Source organism: Salminus brasiliensis, chromosome 1, assembly GCF_030463535.1.
Source record: "Salminus brasiliensis chromosome 1, fSalBra1.hap2, whole genome shotgun sequence".
Taxonomy (NCBI): domain Eukaryota; kingdom Metazoa; phylum Chordata; class Actinopteri; order Characiformes; family Bryconidae; genus Salminus; species Salminus brasiliensis.
In genome coordinates, this window is record NC_132878.1 from 3,331,338 (window position 1) to 3,355,527 (window position 24,190).

The window sequence follows — 24,190 nt, forward strand, 5'->3', positions numbered from 1 at the left end:
CATGAAACATTAATAATGTTTGATACATATTTAGGCACAATACACTCTACACAAACTAAAATAACCCTCACATTACTGACTTTAAACCCTTAATTTTACATTAAATAATTAAATCTAATTCAGTTTTTTGGGGTTTATTAACAGTTTATAAGTCAATTGCATCTCATCTATTTTCTGTAGAATATTCAAATTCAGTCATATATGTGTGTGTTCTGGTCAACTGTTACCTCTGATACTGCATAAAATCTGCACACAGTTCTAACAATATTAAAGAAATAATAACAATAATAATAATAATAATTAAAACAATAAAAAAAACAACCCATGTGATCTGCACCCAGATGGTGGGAAACATGTGGAAGGCAGTAAGATACGTCTAACTTTATATAAGATATATCAACTTTTATATATTTTATATAATTCATATAAAATGTTGAGGGTAAAGCAACAGTCTCTTAATTCTTGATCAAATATTTATCTGTGATATGGAGTAAATCTCACATTCAGGTTTAAATAAACGACAAGGTGTTGAAAATCCAGAAATATATACATTTGTATTGAATTATGGTTCATCGTTCATCGGATCAGGGCTCTAGGCTCGACACGCTGGAACTGCTGTGTAACGCTGCGTAACTCGATTCATATTAGTGTAAAATCCTGTACTATTACTGTACCGCCTCAGCCCACATGCTTCTCTACCTTGAGATCAAACTTCCGCAGCTCTCAGCTTGTCCAGAAATGCACGTGTAAAGCGCGTCCTTTTAGAGGCGGCTCAAAAATGGGATCCCAGAAGCAAGAAATTTAAAATGTAGTTTCAGAGATCACACAACATGAATGCCACTTACCGGCAGGCTGTCCAAATCCAAACCCAGATGATGTGGTAGTGGTGGTGTTGCTGCCGAATAACGACCCCTGTCCAAATCCGCCGCCTTGTTGCTGCCCAAATGCCGGAGCACTGCTCTGCCCAAAGATGTTCGCCCCGGCGCTAGCTCCGGAGCTGGTGCTGCTGGCTCCGAAAGAAAAAGAGCTGGCACTGCTGGTGCTGGAAGACCCGAACAGCCCTCCTCCTCCTCCACCTCCTCCTGCGCTGGAGGCTGGAGCGTTAGCTGCTGGGTTCGTCTGTCCGAAGCCCGAAGCTGTCCCGAAAGACGACTGTCCGAAAGTAAATCCGCTGGCTGAGCCGGGAGCTGCTGCGGGCTGCCCAAAACCGCCAGCGGTGCCCTGTCCAAAAACTGGCTTTCCAAAGCCAGAGGTTGTAGAGGCTGCACCGAAGGTGGAGGAGCCGAATGCTGGGGCAGAAGTGGTGGAGGCTGGTTGGCCGAAAATCGGAGCAGGGTCTTGAGAAGCGGTGCTGGGTGCTAACGGCGTGACTGCGGTGGAAGACGGTGCAGAAACAGCCGCTGTGCTGATCACAGGGGTGAAGCTGGTGACTGATAATGTCGTACCATTGGTAGTAGCAACTGGTTGGGCAAAGATGGAGCCTGGTGTGGTTGAAGGTGGAGCTGGGGTTGCTGCTGCTGTTACTACTGCTGCTGCTGCTGGAGTGGGCTGTTCTAGAGTCGCTGTTGGTGTAGGCGTAGGTTTCGCCTCTGGTGCAGAAGCCTCCACAATAGCTGTTGGTTCTGCAGGTGGTGCAGCAGAAGATGGAGGTGTTGGTGTTACAGCCAGAGCGGGTGCAGACTGAGTTGTCAATTGCTCTCCAGTTGGTGCTGGTGGCTCTGGCTGAGAAGGTGCAGGCACTGGTTCCTCACTGACAGACACTGGGGATGGCGTAGATGGAGCTGGAGGTTCAGAGCTTGGTTCGGATGGACGTTCCTCTCGTTCGGGTGGAGGGGAAGGCCCAGAAGCAGGAAGCGCCCGAGGTTGCTCGGGTAAAGCTGTGGTTTCAGAAGGAAGTGGAGCTGCGAGAAGGCTGCTGAAGGATGTAGCGGGGGCAGAAGGAGGGACTGTGGAGGCTGGCTTGGTTATTGAAGGTGCTGCTGGTTCAGGTGCTTTTAGGATGTCACCCGTGGCAGGAAGTCCAAGTGGTACTGAGCTTTTAGGGGCGTCGGCCGATGCACCAGCAGAATCCGACCCGTTCCCAGAAGCTGCAGGTTTTGGCTGAGAGCCAAACGTGAACGCGGCCACAGCTCCATTGCTGGGCACTCCAAACGTGAAACCCGGGGCACTTTTTAGAGCGTCTTTGACCTCTTCACCCTGCCCGACCCTCAGGCCAGAAAAGCTGCCCAGAGTTTCCCCAGCAGTGCCCGGAGCTTTAGGGAGCTGGAAGGAAGGTCCAGCGGGGGTCAGTTTGACTGGTTCAGGTGGCTGAACGGGTGCAGGAGAGGCCGGTTTTGGGGCGAGAGAGAAAGGTGCTTCCGAGGAACCGAATTGGGCACTGGGGAATTTATTCGCTGGGCCTGCGTCTTTGCCTAGGAAGAGAGAGAGGAATGAATGATGTACGCTAACCATACTCTACATGTCCAAATGTTTGTGGACATCCCTTCTAATGAATGCATTCAGCTACTATAGGTTGCACCCCTTGCTGACACTGATGTGCAAATGCACACACAGAGTTTGTCTAGTACCCTGTAGATGCTGAATAATTCATAGCGGATACTAAATTTATAGTGGATACTGAATCATTTATAATGGATGCTCATTAATTCCATAATAGATACTGGATAATTCATAGAGGATACTAAATAATCCATATTAGATACTGAATAGTTCATAGTAGTTACTAAATAATTCATAGTGGATACTAAATAATCCATATTAGATACTGAATAGTTCATAGTAGTTACTAAATAATTCATAGTAGATACTGAATAATTCATATTAGATACTGAATAATTCAGAGTAGTTACTACATAACTCATAGTGGATACTAAATAATGCATAGTAGTTACTAAATAATTCATAGTGGATACTGAATAATTCATATTAGAAACTAAATAATTCAGAGTAGTTACTAAATAATTCATAGTGGATACTGAATAATTCATAATAGATCCTGAATAATCCATAGCAGATACTGAATAATTCATAGTAGTTACTAAATAATTCATAGTAGATACTAAATAACAAATAAATTAAATACTAAATAATTAATAGTGGATACTAAGTAATTAATTGTGGATTCTAAATAATTCACGGTTGTTACTGAATAATTCATAGCATCCATACATACCCCCAACTAATCAGGTCACAGCAGTACTCTTATACCCACTACAGACCCGTGACCCCCGTACTGTGACCGTTCAGTACAACCACAAGTACCGATACACCCCTAACAATACATACTGAATGATTTACAGTAGATACTGAGTAAAGCATAGACGCATTTGGGTGATGGGGGGGTGAATAGTTGTATACTACAGGGGCTACAAGAGCAATCTGACTGTGTGGATGTTTACCTTGAGAGCTGCTGGCTCCTTGAGACTGAAATGGTGTGGAGTTCAGGGAGAAGGAGAATCCAGGTGACCTTTAACAGACAAGAAAAACGAGCAGAACTCGAAGTTATTCGACACAAATGTGACCAAATCTTTCATGAATTATTTAAGATTTCTACGGTTTTGGGAGACTCACCCTGTGGAGAAGCTGAAAGGTTTACTGGTCTGCTGTTTGGACACAGCAGGAACGTCAGATGTTATAGAGGTTATAGAGGTTGTGCTGATGACTGGGGTGAAGGTAGTGACCGGTAGAGTTGTACCACTAGTAGTAGTAACTGGCTGGCCAAAGATGGAGCCTGGTGTGGTTGAAGGTGGAGCTGCGGCTGCTGCTACTGTCACAGCTGCTGTTGGTGGAGCTGGAGAAGGTTGTTCAGGATTAGCATAGGTTGCTGTTGGTGTAGGCCGTAGCTTCAGGTACTAATGACTCCACAACAGCTGTTGGTTTCTTCTATGAATTTGCTTTGTAATGTATTTAATTTAAGCGGTTTAGTGCCCGCTATGAATTATTCACTATCTACTATGAATTACCCAGTGCCCGCTATGAATTATTCACTATCTACTATGAATTACCCAGTGCCCGCTATGAACTACCCAGTGCCCGCTATGAATTATTCAGTATCTACTATGAATTACCCAGTGCCCACTATGAACTACCCAGTGCCCGCTATGAATTATTCACTATCTACTATGAATTACCCAGTGCCCGCTATGAACTACCCAGTGCCCGCTATGAATTATTCAGTATCTACTATGAATTACCCAGTGCCCACTATGAACTACCCAGTGCCCGCTATGCATTACCCAGTACCAAACTATGAACTACCCAGTGCCCACTATGAATTATTCAGTATCTACTATGAATTACCCAGTGCCCGCTATGAACTACCCAGTGCCCGCTATGCATTACCAGTACCAAACTATGAACTACCCAGTGCCCACTATGAATTATTCACTATCTACTATGAATTACCCAGTGCCCGCTATGAACTACCCAGTGCCCGCTATGAATTATTCAGTATCTACTATGAATTACCCAGTGCCCACTATGAACTACCCAGTGCCCGCTATGCATTACCCAGTACCAAACTATGAACTACCCAGTGCCCACTATGAATTATTCACTATCTACTATGAATTACCCAGTGCCCGCTATGAACTACCCAGTGCCCGCTATGAATTATTCAGTATCTACTATGAATTACCCAGTGCCCACTATGAACTACCCAGTGCCCGCTATGCATTACCCAGTACCAAACTATGAACTACCCAGTGCCCACTATGAATTATTCACTATCTACTATGAATTACCCAGTGCCCGCTATGAACTACCCAGTGCCCGCTATGCATTACCCAGTACCAAACTATGAACTACCCAGTGCCCACTATGAATTATTCAGTATCTACTATGAATTACCCAGTGCCCACTATGAACTACCCAGTGCCCGCTATGAACTACCCAGTGCCCGCTATGCATTACCAGTACCAAACTATGAACTACCCAGTGCCCACTATGAATTATTCACTATCTACTATGAATTACCCAGTGCCCGCTATGAACTACCCAGTGCCCGCTATGAATTATTCACTATCTACTATGAATTACCCAGTGCCCGCTATGAACTACCCAGTGCCCGCTATGAATTATTCAGTATCTACTATGAATTACCCAGTGCCCACTATGAACTACCCAGTGCCCGCTATGCATTACCCAGTACCAAACTATGAACTACCCAGTGCCCATTATGAATTATTCAGTATCTACTATGAATTACCCAGTGCCCACTATGAATTACCCAGTGCCCGCTATGAATTATTCAGTATCTACTATGAACTACCCAGTGCCCGCTATGAACTACCCAGTGCCCGCTATGCATTACCCAATACCAAACTATGAACTACCCAGTGCCCACTATGAATTATTCACTATCTACTATGAATTACCCAGTGCCCGCTATGAACTACCCAGTGCCCACTATGAATTATTCACTATCTACTATGAATTACCCAGTGCCCGCTATGAACTACCCAGTGCCCACTATGAATTATTCAGTATCTACTATGAATTACCCAGTGCCCGCTATGAACTACCCAGTGCCCACTATGAATTATTCAGTATCTACTATGAATTACCCAGTGCCCGCTATGAACTACCCAGTGCCCGCTATGCATTACCCAGTACCAAACTATGAACTACCCAGTGCCCACTATGAATTATTCACTATCTACTATGAATTACCCAGTGCCCGCTATGAACTACCCAGTGCCCGCTATGAACTACCCAGTGCCCGCTATGCATTACCAGTACCAAACTATGAACTACCCAGTGCCCGCTATGAATTATTCAGTATCTACTATGAATTACCCAGTGCCCACTATGAACTACCCAGTGCCCACTATGCATTACCCAGTACCAAACTATGAACTACCCAGTGCCCACTATGAATTATTCAGTATCTACTATGAATTACCCAGTGCCCGCTATGAACTACCCAGTGCCCGCTATGAACTACCCAGTGCCCGCTATGAACTACCAGTACCAAACTATGAACTACCCAGTGCCCACTATGAATTATTCACTATCTACTATGAATTACCCAGTGCCCGCTATGAACTACCCAGTGCCCGCTATGAATTATTCACTATCTACTATGAATTACCCAGTGCCCGCTATGAACTACCCAGTGCCCGCTATGAATTATTCAGTATCTACTATGAATTACCCAGTGCCCACTATGAACTACCCAGTGCCCGCTATGCATTACCCAGTACCAAACTATGAACTACCCAGTGCCCATTATGAATTATTCAGTATCTACTATGAATTACCCAGTGCCCGCTATGAATTATTCAGTATCTACTATGAACTACCCAGTGCCCGCTATGAACTACCCAGTGCCCGCTATGCATTACCCAATACCAAACTATGAACTACCCAGTGCCCACTATGAATTATTCACTATCTACTATGAATTACCCAGTGCCCGCTATGAACTACCCAGTGCCCACTATGAATTATTCAGTATCTACTATGAATTACCCAGTGCCCGCTATGAACTACCCAGTGCCCGCTATGCATTACCCAGTACCAAACTATGAACTACCCAGTGCCCACTATGAATTATTCACTATCTACTATGAATTACCCAGTGCCCGCTATGAACTACCCAGTGCCCGCTATGAATTATTCAGTATCTACTATGAATTACCCAGTGCCCGCTATGAACTACCCAGTGCCCACTATGAATTATTCAGTATCTACTATGAATTACCCAGTGCCCGCTATGAACTACCCAGTGCCCACTATGAATTATTCAGTATCTACTATGAACTACCCAGTGCCCGCTATGCATTACCCAGTACCAAACTATGAACTACCCAGTGCCCACTATGAATTATTCACTATCTACTATGAATTACCCAGTGCCCGCTATGAACTACCCAGTGCCCGCTATGAACTACCCAGTGCCCGCTATGAACTACCCAGTACCAAACTATGAACTACCCAGTGCCCACTATGAATTATTCAGTATCTACTATGAATTACCCAGTGCCCACTATGAATTATTCACTATCTACTATGAATTACCCAGTGCCCGCTATGAACTACCCAGTGCCCACTATGAATTATCCAGTACCAAACTATGAACTACCCAGTGCCCACTATGAATTACCCAGTACCAAACTGTGAACTACCCAGTGCCCACTATGAACTATCTAGTACCAAACTATGAATTATCCAGTACCAAACTGAATTATCCAGTGCCCACTATGAATTATCTAGTACCAAACTGTGAACTACCCAGTGCCCACTATGAATTATCTAGTATCAAACTATGAACTACCCAGTGCCCACTATGAATTACCCAGTACCAAACTGTGAACTACCCAGTGCCCACTATGAACTATCTAGTACCAAACTGTGAACTACCCAGTTCCCACTATGAATTATCTAGTACCAAACTGTGAACTACCCAGAGCCCACTATGAACTATGAATTATCCAGTACCAAACTGAATTATCCAGTGCCCACTATGAATTATCCAGTACCAAACTATGAACTACCCAATGCCCACTATGAATTATCTAGTACCAAACTATGAATTATCCAGTACCAAACTATGAACTACCCAATGCCCACTATGAATTATCTAGTACCAAACTATGAATTATCTAGTACCAAACTATGAATTATCCAGTACCAAACTATGAACTACCCAGTGCCCACTATGAACTACCCAGTGCCAAACTATGAACTACCCAGTGCCCACTATGAACTATCTAGTACCAAACTATGTATTATCCAGTACGTAGTATGAAACACTCAGTTACCACTATTTCAGATGCAGAACATTCTAAGAACCTCCACCAAAAAAACCCTTCTTTCCACACTGTAACCAGTTTATACTGGTTTATACTGGTTTATACTGGTTTATATAGGACAAGCTTTTATTATGTAGTAAAGGGAACTGACCGTCTTTGACTGCAGTGTGTGAAGTGCTGCAATACTGCGGCGGAGTCTTACACTCACCAAACGTGAACGTCTGTGGGGCCGGCGTGCTCTCTGTGACCGACAGAGGGACATTTACAGCGGGATTCTGGGTAAAAAAAAAAATAATAATACCAATAATACCGAGTAAATCACTGATATTAGCATAAACACTAATAATAACACTCCTACAGAAAGTGGTGGTGGAGGTTCTCCATCACTGTGTTCATCATTAGAACATCTCCAAAGTTCTCCTCTCTCATGGAGTCTAGTATTATTTAGAGTTCTCCTCAGATCAACACCTGGTTTGGTGGTAAATCAGGGCTTAATGATGGTAAATCAGGTGAGCTGCTGCTGCTGCTGCTGCTGCTGATGGAGTTGAACACATCCTCCACGCTGTGCTGGCTGGACTGGGGGGCGTCCAGGAGAACCCTGGAGGAACCGAGCTCTGTTCTTCAGACTAGCTCACCGACAAGATCTCACTACTTTCTTTCTTCAGAATGAGAAGCTCTTGTTTCTCCTTTTTACTGGATTCATGTCCAGCTGCTTTATCTGTTCTGATCAGATCTGGAGCTTCTACAGTAGAACTCTCTCACTGCTGAGGGACAGGGGTTAGAATAAAGGGATTCGGGGACTAAAACTTCTGTACAGCACTGTGGATATCTGCACTGCCCAATGAAAAACATGTATCTCCAGAATGGTGACTTTACAGGAGAAGGTACAGATGGTCTGAGTAATTCTGAGCATTTCTATTGGTCCATTCATCTAGAATTATTTACACAGTGTACAGAAGCAGCTAGGGGGTTCAAACCATGGGGAAACCCTTCATATATGTACCAGTTTTTCACATTATGACAGCATATTGGGTCTTTCCTCCTCCAGTAAAGCTGCAGTTTTGGAGACAGTAATGGCTGTGTGGGACCCTGACGGTTGATAAACCACGACTTCTACATAAACACTAAATTAAAACTGTCCCACAATTCCCATGTTGGTGCCTCCCTCACTGGGCGGGGTTGAGAAACACCCCCCTCTCTCTTTATTAAGCATTGTGTTGTGTATGAGCCATCCCATGTTTGACTCTGCAGCTGGAATTTCAGACGGGTCTGGGGTATTTCACATTACTGCTCCAGTGTCTCCTTACCCACCACAGAACAGATGACGCTCTGCAGCTTTCTGTGCTGTTGGGGGGGTTTGGAGGGCAAGTGTGTGTCCCACTGAGTGTAGAGAGCAGGATCGGTCTCGGGTTAACGTCGGTGATGGCTCAGAAGACGCTCTGCAGATGAAGTCTATGACTCATTTTACAGGAAAATATAAAGTGTTTTCTGCACAGGCGCGGGAACGAGCAGCGCAGCGCTCATTTACTGACGAGCGGTGAAGCAGCCATAAAAATAAACTATTAAAAATCAAACAATAAATAAATAAATAAATAAATAAAGCAAGCATGTGTGTGTGCTGTTCGGCACATCCTCACACTCCCGATGTTCTACCAGCTGAAACTGCGCAGTAATCGGCTGCTGGGGATTTTTAGTTAACAGGGCGTAATTAATAATAATAATAAAAATAATAATAATAATTAGCTGAATTCAGCAATACTCACTTTTTTGGCCCCTACAGTGGCCAGAACCTGCTGGACGACCTGAGCCGCAGGTGCAGGAACAGACGGGCTGCAGAGAAAGAGAAAGTCTGATTAAACTGCCAGAAAAAAAAACAACACACACACCATAACTAGTAAAGGAGGCAGTGATGGCTCAGTGGTCAGAGCTGAGACTATTAATGACAGGGTTGTGGGTTCGATACCCGGGCTCAGCAAGCTGCCACTGTTGGGCCCTTGAGCAAGGCCCGTCACCCTCTCTGCACCCCGGGGGCAGCAGCCCACCGCTCCGGACATGTGTGCTCTCTGTCACGGTGTGTATTTGATCACTAATGTGTGTGTGTGAGTGTGTGTGTGTGTGTGTGTGTGTGTGTTCACTGCACGGATGGGTAAAAGGCTGACACTAATGGTGAAGACGGTTGACTTCCAGTCAGTTGCTAGGCTGTTGCTATGCCGTTCCAGGTGGATTTCATGGCGTTGCTGGCTGACTGATGTGGTATCCCAGATAGTAAGAGGTGGCTGGTATGATGTTGCCATAGCAGCCACTACAGGTGCCACCTAACAACCACAAAGAAAAACCATAACAACCATCTAGCAACCACTTAAAACAGTCTTAATGTTCAATGTCCACAGGTGGTTGCTATGATGTTTTACGTGGTTGCTAGATGGTTGTTATGGTGTTTCTATGTGGTTGCTAGGTGGTTGCTATGCTGTTACCAAGTGGTTGTTAAAAGGGTGAAGGGCCTTACTCAGGAAACCAACAGTGGCAGCTTGCCGAGCCCCGGGCATATCGTCTAATTGGCCACACTGGCAGTTATTGAAGCAACCAATCAGAGCCAGTAGAAAAACCCCAGAGTAACGGAGCATCTGAGAACAGAACAGAACCGAGCCGCAGCTTTATTACAGCAGAGCTCATTACTGCCGTCTTCAACCCGAACGTCAACAGCACTCCTCTCGGACGTTCCTGCTCGCCATATGCTGCCAGGAACCACACAGACAGTGCAATAATGCACAGGGATGAAAGAGCACAGCACCAGAACAGGGCCCCGGACCGCCGCTCTTTGGTGCATACTGTGAGCTGGGCTAATTTGGAAACTGGCCTCGGGGGAGTTCCATCCAAATATTCACCACAACAGAGCCGCCCAGGAACACACAGCGTAATGAAGAGGGGAAGTAAACGGACAGAGCTCTGCGTCATTACAGAGAGACAGTTACTCAGCACTGCATCGCCTTCAGCAGCAAAACCATATAACTGTAATTAACTCTATATAACAGTAGAATAAACCCTAATAATCAGAAAGTCAGTGATCAGTGAGAGTGTCTACCTGTAATTAACTCTATATAACATTAGAATAAACCCTAATAATCAGAAAGTCAGAGGTCAGTGAGAGTGTCTACCTGTAATTAACTCTATATAACATTAGAATAAACCCTAATAATCAGAAAGGCAGTGGTCAGTGAGAGTGTCTACCTGTAATTAACTCTATATAACATTAGAATAAACCCAAACAAAGTCAGTGGTCAGTGAGTGTCTACCTGTAATTAGCTCTATATAACATTAGAATAAACCCAAATAAACAGAAAGTCAGTGGTCAGTGACAGTGTCTACCTGTAATTAACTCTATATAACAGTAGAATAAACCCTAATAATCAGAAAGTCAGTGGTCAGTGAGTGTCCACCAATAATTAACTCTATATAACAGTAGAATAAACCCAAATAAACAGAAAGGCAGTGGTCAGTGAGTGTCTACCTGTAATTAACTCTATATAACATTAGAATAAACCCAAACAAAGTCAGTGGTCAGTGAGTGTCTACCTGTAATTAACTCTATATAACATTAGAATAAACCCAAATAAACAGAAAGGCAGTGGTCAGTGAGAGTGTCTACCTGTAATTAACTCTATATAACATTAGAATAAACCCAAACAAAGTCAGTGGTCAGTGAGAGTGTCTACCTGTAATTAACTCTATATAACATTAGAATAAACGCAAATAAACAGAAAGTCAGTGGTCAGTGAGAGTGTCTGCCTGTAATTAACTCTATATAACATTAGAATAAACCCAAATAAACAGAAAGTCAGTGGTCAGTGAGAGTGTCTACCTGTAATTAACTCTATATAACAGTAGAACAACCCCAAATAAACAGAAAGTCAGTGGTCAGTGAGAGTGTCTACCTGTAATTAACTCTATATAACAGTAAAATAAACCCAAATAAACATAAAGTCAGTGGTCAGTGAGAGTGTCTGCCTGTAATTAACGCTATATAACAGTAGAATAAACCCAAATAAACAGAAAGTCAGTGGTCAGTGAGAGTGTCCACCAATAATTAACTCTATATAACATTAGAATAAACCCAAATAAACAGAAAGCCAGTGGTCAGTGAGAGTGTCTGCCTGTAATTAACTCTATATAACAGTAGAATAAACCCAAACAAAGTCAGTGGTCAGTGAGAGTGTCTACCTGTAATTAACTCTATATAACATTAGAATAAGCCCAAATAAACAGAAAGTCAGTGGTCAGTGAGTGTCTACCTGTAATTAACTCTATATAACAGTAGAATAAACCCAAATAAACATAAAGTCAGTGGTCAGTGAGAGTGCCTACCTGTAATTAACTCTATATAACAGTAGAATAAACCCTAATAAACATAAAGTCAGTGGTCAGTGAGAGTGTCTGCCTGTAATTAACTCTATATAACATTAGAATAAACCCAAACAAAGTCAGTGGTCAGTGAGTGTCTACCTGTAATTAACTCTATATAACATTAGAATAAACCCAAATAAACAAAGTCAGTGGTCAGTGAGAGTGTCTACCTGTAATTAACTCTATATAACAGTAGAATAAACCCAAATAAACATAAAGTCAGTGGTCAGTGAGTGTCTACCTGTAATTAACTCTATATAACAGTAGAATAAACCCAAATAAACATAAAGTCAGTGGTCAGTGAGAGTGTCTACCTGTAATTAACTCTATATAACAGTAGAATAAACCCAAATAAACATAAAGTCAGTGGTCAGTGAGAGTGTCTACCTGTAATTAACTCTATATAACATTAGAATAAACCCAAACAAAGTCAGTGGTCAGTGAGAGTGTCTACCTGTAATTAACTCTATATAACATTAGAATAAACCCAAACAAAGTCAGTGGTCAGTGAGAGTGTCTACCTGTAATTAACTCTATATAACATTAGAATAAACCCAAACAAAGTCAGTGGTCAGTGGGAGTGTTTACCTGTAATTAACTCTATATAACATTAGAATAAACCCAAATAAACAGAAAGTCAGTGGTCAGTGGGAGTGTTTACCTGTAATTAACTCTATATAACATTAGAATAAACCCAAATAAACAGAAAGTCAGTGGTCAGTGAGAGTGTCTACCTATAATTAAATCTGGCTGAACTTCGAACTTGCTAACCCTTCTAATAAAAGCACTCAGCTACTTTAAGCTGCACCCATTGCTGACACAGATGTGCAAATGCACACACAGCTTGTCTAGACCCTGTAGAGAAGAAGTACTGCCAATAGAATAGGACCCTCTGGAGCAGATCAACACCCTGAATCTATTGGCTCCATGCTGCCTAATAATGCCAGGCATGGGCTAGAGGGGTATAAAGCCCCCCAGCATTGAGGAGCTGTGTTCTCTGGGATGATGGCGGTGGTGCTCCATCCGGTACTTCTGGGATACTGAGTTGGGGGTGATGAGTTGGGGGTGATGAGGTGGGGGTTTCTGCTGAACTATGGCTCGGTCGTGCTTGGTTTAGCAGTCTCTCAGTTTGCCCTGCAGTGTGGGGCTGACTGACGCTGAATCAGTATGGGTAACGCATCACTCCACTGATCAATACCGACAGGGTAGAGGACATCAGAGGACAGTGAGGAGTGAGACGGCACACATTCAGCGCAACACACTTCTAATTGAATCATATGAAGCCTGTACAGACTGCTCTTCTCCTTCCTCATCAGCCAACGCCATGCCGCTGCCCTCCTACAAACATGCACACAAACCCACCGCAAAAACTAAACGCCCCCAATTTTCTGCTCCTGACCTGAGAATAACCAGCATGCACCTGGCTCATACCCAAGCCTGCAGGGACACCTCTGAACAGAATACTAAGCTGGAGAGGTGCTTCATGATATTCCCCCACACCACGAGTCCACTGACCAACCAATCGCACCGTCAGTCGCCATTAGACTACATCCGTCTGCACTTTTTAGAGCACCTCCTTGAGAGGGGGTGGTCTCAGTCCGGTCCCAAACAAACTCCTGGAACTGGAGCTGTGGGTTTGTGGTGAGAACGTGATCTGACCTCGATCCGACTCTCCGAGCTATCAGGTGTCCTCTACAAGTCTGAGCTCCACTGCTCCTGTGGTCAGGTGTTCGCCTGGTTCACTGCTCTGATAATGGCCGTTACTACAGCTCTGAACAGAGGCCGCCGCTGCTCCAGCTTAAACTGTACAGACATCTGCAGCCCTAGTCCAGAACACAGGACCTTGTCCCTGTATTTGCTTTCTTGCTCCGCCCCAGACAGGTCTGACCAATCAGCAAAGAGAATGTCCCTCATCGTAATTCAGCACTCTTCTTTAAACCATGCTCATGCGCTCGAGCCGCACGCTGACTGAACTGTGATTGGACAGGAAGTGAAGGTGGTTTGGTAGTTTCTGGTGTAGTTGTTTAGGTGGTGTGTGAGCTGGAGTGGTTTGGTATTTTCTAGGGTGGTTTGGCAGCTGATGGTGTGGTATTTGTTGAGGTGGTCTGGTAGTTCTTTGAGTAGTTTCTAGTTGCTGAAAGTTCTTATCATGGTTTGGTAGTAACTGGTGTGGTTTGGTGGTAGTTGAGGTGGTTTGATAGTAACTGGTGTGGTTTGGTAGTTGTTGAGGTGGTTCTTATGGTTTGGTGGTAGTTGAGGTGGTTTGGTAGTAACTGGTGTGGTTTGGTGGTAGTTGAGGTGGTTTGATAGTAACTGGTGTGGTTTGGTAGTTGTTGAGGTGGTTCTTATGGTTTGGTGGTAGTTGAGGTGGTTTGGTAGTAACTGGTGTGGTTTGGTGGTAGTTGAGGTGGTTTGATAGTAACTGGTGTGGTTTGGTAGTTGTTGAGGTGGTTCTTATGGTTTGGTGGTAGTTGAGGTGGTTTGGTAGTAACTGGTGTGGTTTGGTAGTTGTTGAGGTGGTTCTTATGGTTTGGTGGTAGTTGAGGTGGTTTGATAGTAACTGGTGTGGTTTGGTAGTTGTTGAGGTGGTTCTTATGGTTTGGTGGTAGTTGAGGTGGTTTGGTAGTAACTGGTGTGGTTTGGTAGTTGTTGAGGTGGTTCTTATGGTTTGGTAGTAACTGGTGTGGTTTGGTGGTAGTTGAGGTGGTTTGGTGGTAACTGGTGTGGTTTGGTGGTAACTGGTGTGGTTTGGTGGTAGTTGAGGTGGTTTGGTGGTAACTGGTGTGGTTTGGTGGTAACTGGTGTGGTTTGGTGGTAACTGGTGTGGTTTGGTGGTAGTTGAGGTGGTTCTTATGGTTTGGTAGTTGTTAAGGTGGTTCTTATGGTTTGGTAGTAACTGGTGTGGTTTGGTAGTAACTGGTGTGGTTTGGTGGTAGTTGAGGTGGTTTGGTAGTAACTGGTGTGGTTTGGTGGTAGTTGAGGTGGTTTTGTAGTAACTGGTGTGGTTTGGTAGTTGTTGAGGTGGTTCTTATGGTTTGGTAGTAACTGGTGTGGTTTGGTAGTAACTGGTGTGGTTTGGTGGTAGTTGAGGTGATTTTGTAGTAACTGGTGTGGTTTGGTAGTTGTTGAGGTGGTTCTTATGGTTTGGTAGTAACTGGTGTGGTTTGGTAGTAACTGGTGTGGTTTGGTGGTAGTTGAGGTGGTTCTTATGGTTTGGTAGTAACTGGTGTGGTTTGGTAGTTGTTGAGGTGGTTCTTATGGTTTGGTAGTAACTGGTGTGGTTTGGTGGTAGTTGAGGTGGTTTGGTAGTAACTGGTGTGATTTGGAAGTTGTTGAGGTGGTTCTTATGGTTTGGTAGTAACTGGTGTGGTTTGGTAGTTGCTGAGGTTGTTTGGTAGTTCTTGCAATGGTTTGGTAGAAACCATGTGATTTGTTTGTTCTTGGTGTGGCTTAGTAGTTTGAAAGGTGGTTTGGTAGCTGTTGAGGTGGATCTTATGGTTTGGTAGTTGTTAGAGTGGTTGTGGTGGTTTGGCAGATCTTAGCATGGATTAGTAGTAGTTAAAGGTGTTTGGTAGTTGTTGAGACTGTTTAGTAGTTGTAAAGGTGGACTGGTAGTTGTTGAGATGGTTTGGTAGAACCTGGTATGGTTTGGTTGGTGGTGGTTTGGTAAAACCTGGTATGGTTTGGTTGGTGGTTGGTGGTGGTTTGGTAGAACCTGGTGTGGTTTGGTTGTTGGTGGTGGTGGTCTGGTAGTAACTGGTGTGGTTTGGTAGAACCTGGTATGGTTTGATTGTTGGTGGTGGTGGTCTGGTAGTAACTGGTGTGGTTTGGTGGTTGTTGAGGTAGTTTGGTAGAACCTGGTATGGTTTGGTTGGTGGTGGTTTGGTAGAACCTGGTATGGTTTGGTTGTTGTTGGTGGTGGTCTGGTAGTAACTGGGTGAGGTTTGGTGGTTGTTAATCTGGTTTGGTAGAACCTGGTATGGTTTGGTTGTTGTTGGTGGTGGTCTGGTAGTAACTGGGTGTGGTTTGGTGGTTGTTAATCTGGTCTGGTAGTAACTGGTGTGGTTTGGTGGTTGTTAATCTGGTCTGGTAGTAACTGGTGTGGTTTGGTGGTTGTTGAGGTGGTCTGGTAGTAACTGGGTGAGGTTTGGTGGTTGTTGAGATGGTCTGGTAGTAACTGGGTGAGGTTTGGTGGTTGTTGAGATGGTCTGGTAGTAACTGGGTGAGGTTTGGTGGTTGTTGAGATGGTCTGGTAGTAACTGGGTGAGGTTTGGTGGTTGTTGAGATGGTCTGGTAGTAACTGGGTGAGGTTTGGTGGTTGTTGAGATGGTCTGGTAGTAACTGGGTGAGGTTTGGTGGTTGTTGAGATGGTCTGGTAGTAACTGGGTGAGGTTTGGTGGTTGTTGAGATGGTCTGGTAGTAACTGGGTGAGGTTTGGTGGTTGTTGAGATGGTCTGGTAGTAACTGGGTGAGGTTTGGTGGTTGTTGAGATGGTCTGGTAGTAACTGGGTGAGGTTTGGTGGTTGTTAATCTGGTCTGGTAGTAACTGGGTGAGGTTTGGTGGTTGTTAATCTGGTCTGGTAGTAACTGGGTGAGGTTTGGTGGTTGTTGAGATGGTCTGGTAGTAACCGGTGTGGTTTGGTGGTTGTTGAGATGGTCTGGTAGTAACCGGTGTGGTTTGGTGGTTGTTGAGGTGGTCTGGTAGTAACTGGTGTGGTTTGGTGGTTGTTGAGGTGGTCTGGTAGTAACTGGTGTGGTTTGGTGGTTGTTAATCTGGTCTGGTAGTAACTGGTGTGGTTTGGTGGTTGTTGAGGTGGTCTGGTAGTAACTGGGTGAGGTTTGGTGGTTGTTGAGGTGGTCTGGTAGTAACTGGGTGAGGTTTGGTGGTTGTTGAGGTGGTCTGGTAGTAACTGGTGTGGTTTGGTGGTTGTTGAGGTGGTCTGGTAGTAACTGGGTGAGGTTTGGTGGTTGTTGAGGTGGTCTGGTAGTAACTGGGTGAGGTTTGGTGGTTGTTGAGGTGGTCTGGTAGTAACTGGTGTGGTTTGGTGGTTGTTGAGGTGGTCTGGTAGTAACTGGGTGAGGTTTGGTGGTTGTTGAGGTGGTCTGGTAGTAACTGGTGTGGTTTGGTGGTTGTTGAGGTGGTCTGGTAGTAACTGGTGTGGTTTGGTGGTTGTTAATCTGGTCTGGTAGTAACTGGTGTGGTTTGGTGGTTGTTAATCTGGTCTGGTAGTAACTGGTGTGGTTTGGTGGTTGTTGAGGTGGTCTGGTAGTAACTGGGTGAGGTTTGGTGGTTGTTGAGATGGTCTGGTAGTAACTGGTGTGGTTTGGTGGTTGTTGAGATGGTCTGGTAGTAACTGGTGTGGTTTGGTGGTTGTTAATCTGGTCTGGTAGTAACTGGTGTGGTTTGGTGGTTGTTGAGGTGGTCTGGTAGTAACTGGGTGAGGTTTGGTGGTTGTTGAGGTGGTCTGGTAGTAACTGGGTGAGGTTTGGTGGTTGTTGAGGTGGTCTGGTAGTAACTGGTGTGGTTTGGTGGTTGTTGAGGTGGTCTGGTAGTAACTGGGTGAGGTTTGGTGGTTGTTGAGGTGGTCTGGTAGTAACTGGGTGAGGTTTGGTGGTTGTTGAGGTGGTCGGGTAGTAACTGGTGTGGTTTGGTGGTTGTTGAGGTGGTCTGGTAGTAACTGGTGTGGTTTGGTGGTTGTTGAGGTGGTCTGGTAGTAACTGGGTGAGGTTTGGTGGTTGTTGAGGTGGTCTGGTAGTAACTGGTGTGGTTTGGTGGTTGTTGAGGTGGTCTGGTAGTAACTGGGTGAGGTTTGGTGGTTGTTGAGGTGGTCGGGTAGTAACTGGTGTGGTTTGGTGGTTGTTGAGGTGGTCTGGTAGTAACTGGTGTGGTTTGGTGGTTGTTGAGGTGGTCTGGTAGTAACTGGGTGAGGTTTGGTGGTTGTTGAGGTGGTCTGGTAGTAACTGGTGTGGTTTGGTGGTTGTTGAGGTGGTCTGGTAGTAACTGGTGTGGTTTGGTGGTTGTTGAGGTGGTCTGGTAGTAACTGGTGTGGTTTGGTGGTTGTTGAGGTGGTCTGGTAGTAACTGGTGTGGTTTGGTGGTTGTTGAGGTGGTCTGGTAGTAACTGGTGTGGTTTGGTGGTTGTTGAGGTGGTCTGGTAGTAACTGGTGTGGTTTGGTGGTTGTTAATCTGGTCTGGTAGTAACTGGTGTGGTTTGGTGGTTGTTGAGGTGGTCTGGTAGTAACTGGGTGAGGTTTGGTGGTTGTTGAGGTGGTCGGGTAGTAACTGGTGTGGTTTGGTGGTTGTTGAGGTGGTCTGGTAGTAACTGGTGTGGTTTGGTGGTTGTTGAGGTGGTCTGGTAGTAACTGGTGTGGTTTGGTGGTTGTTGAGGTGGTCTGGTAGTAACTGGTGTGGTTTGGTGGTTGTTGAGGTGGTCTGGTAGTAACTGGTGTGGTTTGGTGGTTGTTGAGGTGGTCTGGTAGTAACTGGGTGTGGTTTGGTGGTTGTTGAGGTGGTCTGGTAGTAACTGGTGTGGTTTGGTGGTTGTTGAGGTGGTCTGGTAGTAACTGGGTGTGGTTTGGTGGTTGCTGAGGTGGTCTGGTAGTAACTGGGTGTGGTTTGGTGGTTGTTGAGGTGGTCTGGTAGTAACTGGTGTGGTTTGGTGGTTGTTAATCTGGTCTGGTAGTAACTGGGTGTGGTTTGGTGGTTGTTGGTGGTGGTCTGGTAGTAACTGGTGTGGTTTGGTGGTTGTTAATCTGGTCTGGTAGTAACTGGTGTGGTTTGGTGGTTGTTGAGGTGGTCTGGTAGTAACTGGTGTGGTTTGGTGGTTGTTGAGGTGGTCTGGTAGTAACTGGTGTGGTTTGGTGGTTGTTGAGGTGGTCTGGTAGTAACTGGTGTGGTTTGGTGGTTGTTGAGGTGGTCTGGTAGTAACTGGTGTGGTTTGGTGGTTGTTAATCTGGTCTGGTAGTAACTGGTGTGGTTTGGTGGTTGTTGAGGTGGTCTGGTAGTAACTGGGTGAGGTTTGGTGGTTGTTGAGGTGGTCGGGTAGTAACTGGTGTGGTTTGGTGGTTGTTGAGGTGGTCTGGTAGTAACTGGTGTGGTTTGGTGGTTGTTGAGGTGGTCTGGTAGTAACTGGTGTGGTTTGGTGGTTGTTGAGGTGGTCTGGTAGTAACTGGTGTGGTTTGGTGGTTGTTGAGGTGGTCTGGTAGTAACTGGGTGTGGTTTGGTGGTTGTTGAGGTGGTCTGGTAGTAACTGGTGTGGTTTGGTGGTTGTTGAGGTGGTCTGGTAGTAACTGGGTGTGGTTTGGTGGTTGCTGAGGTGGTCTGGTAGTAACTGGGTGTGGTTTGGTGGTTGTTGAGGTGGTCTGGTAGTAACTGGTGTGGTTTGGTGGTTGTTAATCTGGTCTGGTAGTAACTGGGTGTGGTTTGGTGGTTGTTGGTGGTGGTCTGGTAGTAACTGGTGTGGTTTGGTGGTTGTTAATCTGGTCTGGTAGTAACTGGTGTGGTTTGGTGGTTGTTGAGGTGGTCTGGTAGTAACTGGGTGAGGTTTGGTTGTTCTTGCAGTAGGTTTAATAAACTGCAGGTTTACAGACTATAATTGTTTTTCTTGTGAACATATTAGCATGTAAAGCTCAGTGTATAAACTCAACTACATGCTACTAGTTTTTTTTATGGTTATGATATTGTATTATTATTGTTATTATTATTATTATTATGACACTATTAATACATTTTATTAACCTTAACGTAATGTTTGGACATCAGACTAAACTCTTCAGAAGCCCGAAAGTGATCATATCTGTTCTCGTAAAGTCGGGGACAGAACCTCTGACACTGGCAAACAGATGCTAATGACCAGAGAAAGCCAGCACTGCTACTCAAAACCACGACACCCCGGTCCTGTGCCTGTGTCCCCAGTTTTGTTCTGGGTTAATAAACATGACCAACCCGTTTATACGCTGTACACACATTCAGCCTGTAGCGTATGCCCTCAACCAAGCTTCGGCTCAAGGGCGCCCCCCTGTGGTCTACAGGGGCATTCTGGCGCACCTGCTGGCGTCCAGGCCCTCCAGTCCATCAGCCGCACTATGAATAATTAAAGGGTGTGTATTAAAAGTGCATGTGCGTCGGCGGAGATCGCAGCAAGCTAACAGAGAGCATCTCACTGACACACTTCCACCAGCTCTCACAGCAGCCGCTCGCGTGTAATACAACCCCAACAAGCTTACAGTTACACAACTCCGCCCTGTCACAACTAACAGCACAGTCAGGGCTCCAAAATACCAATCCTGCTTCCACATAAGCAAGAGAAACCCAGTCACAGACTGAGGCAGACCGGGCCTTTATCACATTAAGGCAGGTTCTATTAGAAGGTACAGTGCTGTTCAACAGGTCAAATGTAGGATCATTTTTAAGGTCTAAATTACATTTTTAGATGTGGTTCTTGTCATGGATTGGTAGTCGCCGAGGTCGTCTGGTAGTTTTTGTCATGGTTTGGCAGTCGTCAAGGAGGTTTGGCAGGTCTTGTCATGGTTTGGTAGTTGTTGAGGAGGTCTGGTAGTTTTTGTCATTGTTTGGTAGTCGTCAAGGAGGTTTGGTAGACGTCAAAGAGGTTTGGAAGTCATCGAGGAGGTTTGGAAGTCGTCGAGGAGGTTTGGTAGACGTCAAAGAGGTTTGGAAGTCGTCGAGGAGGTCTGGAAGTCGTCGAGGAGGTCTGGTAGTCGTCGAGGAGGTTTGGAAGTCGTCGAGGAGGTTTGGAAGTCGTCGAGGAGGTCTGGTAGTCGTCGAGGAGGTCTGGTAGTCGTCGAGGAGGTTTGGTAGTCGTCGAGGAGGTTTGGTAGTTGTTGAGGAGGTTTGGCAGTTCTTGTAATGGTTTGGTAGTCGTTGAGGTGGTGTGGTAGACGTCAAGGAGATTTGGTAGTTTTTGTCATGGTTTAGTAGTTGTCTGGGAGGTGGTGTGGTAAGTCGTTTCTTGACTCTCCCTGAACGTGAGACACTCACTCATCATTACACACAGATCTGATTGGCTGTGATATGTACAAGACATGCGACTGGTCTGAGAGTGTCCTGGGCCGCTAAACCTGTACTGTAAAGTCTAGAAAAGTTACGTCAGTTACAAGAAACATCAGGTGTTCTCTGGTCTTGGCAGGACAGGACAGCGTCTAGATCCAGACCCAGACCACAATCTGGCTTTTAATGACCCCTCTTCCCTAGACGGTCCATAATAAACTCATTTTCGGTGAACTAGATCGAAAATACAGACTCTGACAGTCCTTAAGGAGCGGTTTGAGAGCCGGCGCTCTAAAAAAACATCAACTAAAGGCATTTTTGTATGAACTTTCAGCATCCAAGTCTAGGAACCACTGTGGAATTGCTCCAAAGAACCTTTCTTGGTTCCACTTGAAAGCCTGATTTCTAAGAGAGCACGGCCTACAACAGCAGCTTCAGCTTAATATCAGGTTTGAATCCACCCTCTCCCACTTTTCACCTTCAAACACACTTTCTTTACTTCGCTGCAAAAACATCTGTACGATTCTTCTCGTCATGCAGCGGAGAGCGCTCTTCAGAGCTGTCGGCTGGAAGGAGGCTGCATGTAATTACCTGCTGAGTGAAAATCGCAGCACATCCAGTCGACTCCGCATTCATTTATCAACTGCTGCTTTCCTTCCACGCTCTTGAAGAACGCTGCCGTCTCACAAATCAAACAGACGAGGGGAAAGGAAAACACTTCCCCGTCTCAACGGATGTCGCAGCATCTCTTTTCACTCATAATAATAATAATAATAATGACCTTATTTACATGTAGGCCCATCTCCCAGTTCCTTGGCCCACCAGTAAGTACACAAGGTCCACGACCTCACGACCATAGCCCGGAGGTCGAATCCCGAGTCTGAGAGAGAGAGCACAACTGGCGTTGGCTGGCACAGGTGTCTGTAAGCCGGTAGAGGTGGCAGAGCAGGGTACCCAGCGCTTTCCTCAGAGCGCGTTGGCTGCCTGGCAATTGGTAAAAAGGTGGCAGGTTTTGCAGAGGAGTCTCAGAGGACACATGAGGTCAAGTCCTTACTCTCCTAGTGTCGGGAGCATTGCTAGTGCTGGGGCGCTACGAGCGGATGGGTTAATTGGTAGAACAAAATGAGGAGAAAAATGGAAAAAGCTAAGAAGTAATTAATGCAACCAAAGGGGTCAAGATCCACAGCACACTCCATCACCCGTCAAACATGGTGAAGGCACTGTTATGGCACAGGCATGTGTGGCTGCCAGTGGAACAGGGTCACTGGTGGTTATTGATGATGTGCTGCTGATAGACAGGCAAGCTGGCGCAGGGCATAAAACTACACTTTCTGCAGATTCAATCAAATTCTGCAAATCTGACAGGCAGGCAGGCGTTTCACAGCACATATGGATAATGACCCACAATATACAGCGAAAGCAACCAAACAGCTTCTCAAGGCTGAAGCTGGAAGCCAGTTCAGCCACTGCAGGCCTCTAGGGGCCAATAACGGACACGATTTCAGCGGACGCTGCGAGGAACTCGATAACCACCCTAAACGAACTAAACAGAGCCGTATCTGAACTGATCAGATTGGAGATGTTACCAGTTAGCAGCCAAAACAAGGCTAAACTTGTCCGTTCCACCTTAAGCAAAGCAGCAGTCACCTTCTGCTGCTGAAATGTACCCAACAGCTGCTGCAGTATTTAAGGTGGAATGGAGGGTTAGCATTAGGAGCCTTGTTTTTGCTGCTAACTTGGTAACATCTGCGAACTGATCAGCTCTAATAAAGCTAGATTTTCTTTTGTTTAGTGAAATAATGCCACAAATGAAGTATTTTAGGGTTAAAGCAGCTACAGCAGACGGCTCCCTGAGCAGCAGGTGAAGAGCGAGTTAGTTAATCGGTCAGAAGAGCAGGATTTAGACGTTGGTCTAAGTTCTGCAGTTTCTGCCTGCTAATGAGCAAATGCTAGAAAATCTAATCACAGCTCATTCAGTCTTACACTGAGTGATCAGACTGCAGAGGCGTAAAGGAGCTGGGAGCTGAATGGTCAGGTAGGTCAGCCAGACTGGACCACAAGCTATTAAACACTATAGATTTTAAATCTGATTAAATTTGATTTCAGAAAGCAAAAAAATAAAAAGCTAAAAATAGCGTTTGTTTTTACTGCGGTTTACTTTGTTGTTGAATTTGCACGTCTAGCCAAGTTGTGTGGCTGTAGCATTTATAGAAACACAAAAGAGGAGATGGGAATTGGCTGATGATGACTAATTGGATCAGATCGGGGGTAAAATGACTTGATCGGGATCCAGACATTAAACTGTTACCAATGTGGAACACATTCCCTGCTGAATCCCTGACCTGAATTTCAGTGAGGTCAGATGTCCAGCCAGAGTGCCTGGAGATGTCAGATGGACAGGGATGATGATGATGATGATTACGACTGCAGACGCTGGATAAGAAGAGAGGAAGAATCCAGCTGTGATGGGAACCCTTCCTGTTACCCTCCCCCCCAGTGACTGAGATGCTATACTACATGCTCCAGTGACCACAAGGCAGACACACACACACACACACATATATATATATATACATACATACACACACACACACACACACACACCCCTCTGAGGGTACCTTGTTTATGTAACAGTGTAAAAATAAAGACACCCCCTGAACCCCCCTGTCTTTTTGATCATATTTCAACATCTGGAGATCTGATCATGTGATCTCAGAGATGGAGGTGATCTAACTAAACTCTCACACCTGAAGAAACGTCCTTAATCATCATTTATTAAACAGAATTAATAGAAATTTAATTTTCCTGTGATGAAAAAGTCAGAACCGCCCACATTTATCACTCCTTCAAATGTGTAGAATCAGACCCAGCTGCAGAACATCAGCTGCAGATGATCAGAACATGGTTGGAGAGGATTCTTCTGGAGGAGTCTCAGTGTCTTATTTAAACCTCAGACGTTTCGTCTGGTCTGATCTTGATGGTTGAAGTGAGTGAGGGGTGAAGAAGATCACCATGGCCAGATCCAGAGA

General features: G+C 45.2%; 1 protein-coding gene across 5 annotated transcripts in view; it reads right to left on the bottom strand.

Annotated features, from left to right (window-relative positions):
• The window catches only part of nup214 (nucleoporin 214), an 82,400-nt gene that overhangs the window by 25,352 nt on the left and 32,858 nt on the right, over positions 1-24,190 (bottom strand). For all 5 annotated transcript variants that reach the window (XM_072692682.1, XM_072692675.1, XM_072692667.1 and 2 more), the window contains exons 25-29: positions 9,518-9,584; positions 7,963-8,029; positions 3,571-3,790; positions 3,399-3,466; positions 846-2,411 (exon numbers count right to left, since the gene is read on the bottom strand). In XM_072692682.1, the coding sequence (XP_072548783.1) occupies positions 846-2,411; positions 3,399-3,466; positions 3,571-3,790; positions 7,963-8,029; positions 9,518-9,584 (1,988 nt within the window). The remainder of the gene's footprint in view (positions 1-845; positions 2,412-3,398; positions 3,467-3,570; positions 3,791-7,962; positions 8,030-9,517; positions 9,585-24,190) is intronic.